The sequence below is a fragment of the Pinus tabuliformis genome, chromosome 2_2 (genome assembly GCF_031772625.1).
Source record: "Pinus tabuliformis cultivar Carrire ecotype Pingquan chromosome 2_2, CPIR1, whole genome shotgun sequence".
Classification (NCBI taxonomy): Eukaryota; Viridiplantae; Streptophyta; class Pinopsida; order Pinales; family Pinaceae; genus Pinus; species Pinus tabuliformis.
In genome coordinates, this window is record NC_142300.1 from 1,010,501,492 (window position 1) to 1,010,508,770 (window position 7,279).

General features: G+C 41.2%; 1 protein-coding gene across 1 annotated transcript; it reads right to left on the bottom strand.

Annotated features, from left to right (window-relative positions):
* Positions 1-2,268: 2,268 nt before the first annotated feature.
* Positions 2,269-2,703, bottom strand: LOC149196795 (uncharacterized). Its single transcript, XM_089408433.1, has one exon. It carries the CDS (start codon positions 2,701-2,703, stop codon positions 2,269-2,271), a length of 435 nt encoding a protein of 144 aa, XP_089264559.1.
* Between the last annotated feature and the right edge of the window lie 4,576 nt (positions 2,704-7,279).

A 7,279-nucleotide genomic window follows, 5' to 3' on the forward strand; every position in this document is an offset into this window, starting at 1 on the left:
AGTTAGTAAATAAAGTGTTTTACCTGCATAATGCAAGAGACCACAAGTAGTTAGGAAACAATGTGATATGCCCATAGTATTGGATATATGGTATTGAAATACCCATGGTATTGTATGTATGAAGCCTACATAAAAGCTAGAGACTCTCCATTGAGACATGTCAAGTATTGGTTTTGTATTGACAAGCGATGACTTGTGGAGTGATCTCCTTCTTTAAGGAGTATTTGTATGGTGTTACCATAGCTCAAGAGTTTTGATTAATAAAGATATTAAGATTCTATATCTGTTCTTGTATTTCTCTTAAGATTATTTGCAATTATTTTTTTGTTAAGCTTGCTAGGATACTTCATTTTCTATTTATAAATGGCGAATTTACACCACATATATGAGATAGGTGGCCTCAAATTGCCCATTGGGAAACAAAGTTTGTTGGCCACCTATCCTTGTTATAAGCCATCCAAAAACAATAAAGTTTAAGTCTTTTTAACCAAGCTAAGTATGTCTTAGTTTCATGACAAAATGCTATATGTCTATCTATCATAAGCATGCATAACGTAAAGTAAATGCTACTCGTATAAAACAAAAAAAGATCAAATTAAATAACTATTCCTACTACTCTTCCGATGCTAATTCGATCGGTTCTGAATCCTTGATAGTTTCACCGGGCATCTAAGTTAATTTGATGATGCATGGGATGTGCCTTTAGATTCTATCCAGATGGATGTCCTTCTTATGGAACTAGAATTGGATTCGCTGCAAATCCTATTTGTAATTAGGCATGTCTTGGAGGGACAGAGCCATCCCCACTGATATTTGTTCCATGGCCTTCCCGTGCAGGCTTTTCATAAGCCATTAGAGATAAAGGGTCTGCTTAAATTGATTTATTATTCCTCTGGTATTCCCAGGGTTTGGGACTAAGGTCCTACAGTTCTCTATCTCCTCCTCTATCTCGTTGTGTTGCTTAATTTCTTCCTCCCATTCTTCTAGCAGATTACGAATGCCTACATCCATTCCCTCTCGATAATCCACAACGAATTTACTAATGAGATGTTCAACAAACTTTCGTCCTTCTGAACTGCTTAGATCTTTGGCCTTTGCAGGCTCCCTCCCACATCTGTCGCGACCTCTTCCTCTTGCAAGACGAGCCATCACAACTCTATTCAAGACCTGTTCACAAGAACAAGGTGTTAACCTCTAGCTTTGAATATCATTGTCGGTGTTCTCCTTAATCCTTTTCCTAGCCCACTTACTCTTGAAGTAGGACACAGGTTGGGTGATCGCTCGGTTGGAAGATGAGGCCAGTCTCCTTATCCTGGCATGCTTCTCACTTCTCCCTTCCCAGTGTCGCTCATACCCAGAATGGTTGACAGTCCCCTCTCTCGGCCAAGCAAGAGTCCCCATGCTCAGGTGAGACTTTCCATTCCCCTCTGCCCAGTGAAACTACGTCGCTCCTCTACTTTCCTTATAGTCTACCCATCCCCAGTACACAACCTCTCCCGTTCTGCCCCAGTTATCATGCGAGGTCACAATGCAGCTCTCAGGAGGGGCTTCCCGGCCACTGGCTACGTCAATACTCGGATGCCTTATAACCAAGATGCAGAACCAAACAACAACCATACAATGCCCCTGACGCTTTCCCAAGTAAGTTCCCCAATTCCCCTCCCAGGTTTCTCCCGATCCCTCCAGCAAGAAACAAACCATGTTTGCATTGCAAGAGGGTTGCAGGACCATGATACATACTCGTTCTTGCTCCACAGATGTCGTCGACAGTGCCTGTGCCTCCTTGCTCCAGTTATCCAGCTCCAAACTCCACAAACAACAATACAATTACCACTCCCATATCTTACCTTAACTCCACAAACAACAACACAATTGCCACTCCCCTGTCTTACCTTACCAGCTACCCTTCCTGCCTTTTCCTTGCCATGTCTACCACCTTTCCCACAACCCTTGCATGTATTCATGTGAAGGACCACCTCACCCATTGCCATGAGCGTGTGGGTGGCGATGGGTGGTACCCTTCCTTTACTCCTCATAACTGTTCATTATCCTTGCCATCCTCTGCCAGACACCCTAATCGGGGTTTTGGTTGTTTTGATTCTCATTTTCCTAGATTTGCCTATGATATTGGGCCAATATTTCCTCCAAAGCTTTGAACCCGTCATCCCTAGGCTGTATTGGTCATAATTTTTCCAATGAGCCATTTTGTTGATTACAACCCTAGTTGGCCAGGAAGTCAGCCACTTTATTCCCTTCCCTTTTTACATGTCAGACCATTATATAGTTGAACTTGTGAATGAGATCCCCTATCTCTTGTATAAGGCGTGCTGTCCTCCAACTTTGGCTCAGTTTGTCCCATGATGTGCCATTTTCTAGTTTCACCAAGGTGATTTTGACCAGACTAGAGTCTCCTTCCACCACGATGTTTCGATATCCCATTCTTACAACTATTCGAAGTCCTTGACCCGCTGCAGTGAATTCTGCCTCGTTGTTTCTTGTTATCCCACACGATTCAGCATAAATGAGCCACGTGCTAGCTTGCGTTTCTCCAAAGATGCCACCAAATCCTGCTACTCCCGGGTTCCCTTTTGAGGCCTCGTCGAAATCAAGTTTTATGAAACCTTCTCCAGGGGTAGTGAATTGAACCGGGGAACCTATATCCATCTTATATTTTTTCCAAGCACTTGGAGCCAACATTTCCATTGTTATGTTAAGTTTTCGAAGGATTCTTGCTTCTTGGGGGGGAACTTTCCAATCTTCAGGGCTCCATTTTTCTGCTAATATAGTCTCCCTAATGTTTCTAGTTATTCCTTCCCACACCTGATCTTGGTTTGATATTTTATTTTTGAAAACTCTGCGATTTCTTTCTTTCCATATGGCCCATAGGTTTAAACCTAAGGCCACTCCCCATGCTTGGTTCAATACTGGACTTGAGAAAATATTATTGCACCATAAAAGGATTGTTTCCTTTATGTTGTGGCAGTCTCGATCCATCCTTTCGAAGACTCCTTGTAGCTAACTCCATTTCTGTTCTGCAAACAGACAAGAATTTAGCATATGCTCCATATCCTCTCTATTTTTTTGGCACATCCAGCATAGGGACAGGCCCTGAATTCCCTTTTTCTGAAGTTGGTCCTAGATTGGGATCCTCCCTTTGCATACCAACCATAGTAAATGGGCTACCTTTGGCCATTATCCCCCCTTCCATATTTTTTTTCCAAAGAAGTCCTTGTCCTTCTTGAGCTTGTTCTGCTTTCAAGTCATACACTTCTTTGCTGGTGAAGGTACCTTTCATGGTGTGGATCCATCTCAGAGTGTCCGGGTCATTCCTAATCATGAATTGTGTAGATCTCATTTCTTTTTCAAAATCTGCCCATTGCTTTGTCTCTATACCCTGGCCCCAATCTTCCTTCTTCTTCCATGTCCTCCAATTCCCTGTTCCTTACTCCTCTTTCTAAAATTTCTCTACATATTGGATGCTGTTATCCTTGGTAAATCTATATATGTCTCTGAGGTCTTTCCTATCTATTAGTCTTTCTCTTTGTTGCCATGAGTCCTACCAAAATCTTGTTGTTCTGCCATTGCAAATTTTCCATAAAGCATGTTGGTTTATAATATCCTTATTTCGGCTTACCAAGTTCCATATTTCCGATCCTTTGGGTGGGTCTCTATAATGTAGTATGTCCTCAGTTCTCTCCGACATGTTATACTTTCTTTTCCATATTTGTTTCCATAAGTCTTTTCCTCCCCCCAGCCATCTCCACCATAATTTAGCTCCCAATACTTGGTTTAAAGTGTATGGGTCTCTGAGGCCAAGCCCTCCTTCCATATTTTTTTACCAATCTCTGCCAAGATATAAGGGCCCATTTCCTTGTTTGTTGAGCCCCTCCCCATAGGAATTTTTTAAAGATATCAACCATTTTGGTGCATGCCCCCTTAGGGGTTGCCATGCCTGATAGTTGGTATATGGCAATCGACTGAAGCATTGCTTTGAGGAGGACAATTATGCCTGCTAGGTTGAGGAATCTAAAGGCCCAACTTCACAGCCTTCCTTGTAGCTTTTGAAGGATCTCCTGCCATCCTGACAGTTTTAGAGAGTTTCCGATAGAGGCATGCCCAGGTATTTAGTGGGGAGTTTTCCTGTACTGAACCCCAAGATCCTAGCAAGATAGATCTTAACATTCCCTTGGGTGTTGAAGAATAAGGTACAAGATTTTTCATTGTTTATTTGGGTCCCTGATGCCATCATGAAGGTGTTCAAGATTTCTTTGATTCTGCAAGCTTCTCTAAGCGATACTTGGCAAAAAAACATGATATCATCAACGAATTGTTGGTAGGCTATGGACAGGTCATTCCCCCATATCCTAAGGCCTTTAATCCTAGACTCCTGGGCTTCGTTTTTGATGTATCTACCCAGACCTTTCGCAGCAATAATGAACAGGAAGGGTGACAATGGATCACCTTGTCTTAGCCCCCGGGTAGGGTTAAAGGTTTGGGTAGGGGTCCCGTTCAAGAAAATATAGATGACAGGGGTGGATATCATGGCACTGATCCAATTTATTCATTTGTGGTTAAATCCATAGGCTGTAAGGATGCTATTCAGATACTTCCAACTTAACTGATCGTAGGCCTTTAATAGATCAAGCTTAATCATCATTCCAGCTAGCTTTTTTTCCTTGAGGAAATGAACTACCTCTTGAGAGGTTACCATCCCATCCAATATTTCGCTTCCCTCGAAAAATCCCTCCTGCTTCGGGGATATGATATTCGGCAGAAGAGGTTTTAATTGCTTTACAATTAGAGTGGCTATAATTTTATAAATGAAATTACATAGGGCTATGGGGCAGAATCCCTGAGGGTATTCAAATTTCTTTGTCTTGGGAATGAGAGTTATAAAAGTGGAGTTTAGACTGGGACATACCTTTTGATTTCTCCTTGATTCCTCCATGACTTCCAGAATGTCTCTTCCCATGAAGTGCCAAGTGGCTTGGTAGAATTCTACAATAAACCCATCCAGATCGGGGGCTTTATTTTTCTTCATACCATTGACAATTCCTTCCACCTCTTAAAGCGTAGCTTCTCTCATGAAGGCAATGTTTTGTTCCTGCGTGACCCTTTGAGGTATATGTTGACAAATTCTTTGAATTGCTTCCATTCTGTCTTCTTGTGGTTCTGATAGGAGATCTCTAAAGTGGTTTACTAGGAGCCCCTCCATCTCCTCATGTTATACTCTACGATTCCCCTCTTCATCTTTTAGGGAGAAGATTCTGTTGTTCTGGCAGTGTTGGACCATGGACTTGTGGAAAAACTGGGAATTGCACTCCCCTTCTCTTAACCAGTTCACCCTCGAATTTTGTTTCCATAGAATCTCTTCCTATTTTCTCCTTTCCTCCAGTTGACTTATTAATTGGCCCTCCTTTGTTGTTAGTCCTTCACATATCTTCTATATTCCTCCAGCTTGTTGTTGGGTATCACAAATTGGGGTTTCTTGGTTGCTCTGGGTAGGAATTTTCCTCCCAGGCCTGCTTGCCATTCAACTCCCAAAACCAGTATCCCTTTCCTGCAATTTTCATTGCCTCTGACTGCTCCATGAAGACTCGTCTCCCCTGCAGCAACATTTAGGTAGGAGGGGATCTCTCCCCGCCTGCCATACCACTCATTTCAACTGTCAGCAGGATCCTTTGTTGCTTTGCCCCTGTCGTTTCTCAGACTGCGGTGTTTGCAAGTTTGTCAAACAAAGTCCGTGACGCCCAAACTCTAGCTATTCTTGCTCTTCCTCCGATCTTCCTCTCCCAATACTATTTGCAATTATTGTGCATATTTTCAATTTTAATATATTTTCGGGTTAGATCTATTTCATGAAATATGTGAAAACTAAAATATCTAAGGTTCGAATCTCCTTTTTGTGACTTGGTTTAAGGAGAGGAGCCTAGGCCAAGCCAAGCCATAAACCTCTAGAAAATACAACAACAAAAAAATAAACACAAAATTTTAAAATAAATTACTTGATAATGATCACTTTCAAATCATATAATTCTAAAACATCTCTATTTCTCATTACCAAAATTAACAAAATATAATACAGTTTACAAAAGTGGTTGCCTCACCCGTTTGCGAAAACTTTCTCTTTCCTCAAATGATTTGTCAAGTCGCATTCCCTCTTCCTTGGGAAACCTTTCATTGTTGACTTTTTTGAATTTGCAACTAAATAGTCTCACTGGTTCTATACCACAAGAATTGGGTAGTCTCACCCGTATGCAAGGACTTTCTCTAGCCGTAAATGATTTTTCAGGTCGCATTCCCACATCTTTGTCAAATATGTTAAACTTGCAAGGTCTCGATTTAGCTTTAAATCAACTTAGTGGAGAGATTCCCAAGTTCATTGGAAATTTTTCTAACTTAGTAGAACTCGGTTTAAGTGATAACAAGCTGAGTGGGACTGTGCCTATAGAGTTGGGTAAGTTATATTTTCTTGAATTCTTATTGTTGAATGGCAATCAACTAGATAGTGGAAATGCTATAAACATGCCTTTTCTTACTGCTCTTACTCATTGTTCTCACTTAAAGTATTTATGCTTGAACGACAATAAATTAAGTGGTGTTTTGCCATTTATTATAGGTAGATTTTCTACTAATTTATCTATGCTATTATTATCAAATAATAAAATACAAGGAAACATTCTTCCACATATAGGTTGATCCTGATTTAAACAGGAACGCAATAGATTACAGAGATAACCATAAATATAGAGATGCGATAACCATATACACAAAGATGCAGCGGAAATAATACTTCATTTCATTATTGTAAAATACTGAAATATGCTTACAAACAGAAATGGAAAGAAACCAGCTAGGGCAATGGTAGCTTATCTCTGAGAAGAGATGTGGCGGCTACATGCCTCTGAACTGTTCCGAACTGTGTTACAATGAGGCTCGAAGGCCTATTTATTGTTGAGAAACAATGGAAAACCCTTCACATCCCGAAACCTAGCCCTAGAAGATGAAACGCTAAATTGTGGGCCCCGTTTGGGTAAACTGGTACATCAATTTCCCGGGGTCGTAACTTTGGCATACGATCTCCGTTTGACGCGTACGATAGCTCGTTAGAAATATCTATCCGAGTACTACCACTTTGGGAGGCAACATGGGTCCATGGACCCATGTTGACCTAGATTCCCAAAAAAACGTCGTTTAGGGCCTCAAAACGGCTCCGGAAGTTCAGGACCCAAAAAACTGCTAAAAATAGTAAACTATGCTACAATTTAGGAAATTGAAA

What these genes read in the sequence shown, in the direction of transcription:
- LOC149196795 (XM_089408433.1), bottom strand. Translation starts at nt 2,703, where the DNA reads ATGGAAATGTTGGCTCCAAGTGCTTGGAAAAAATATAAGATGGATATA.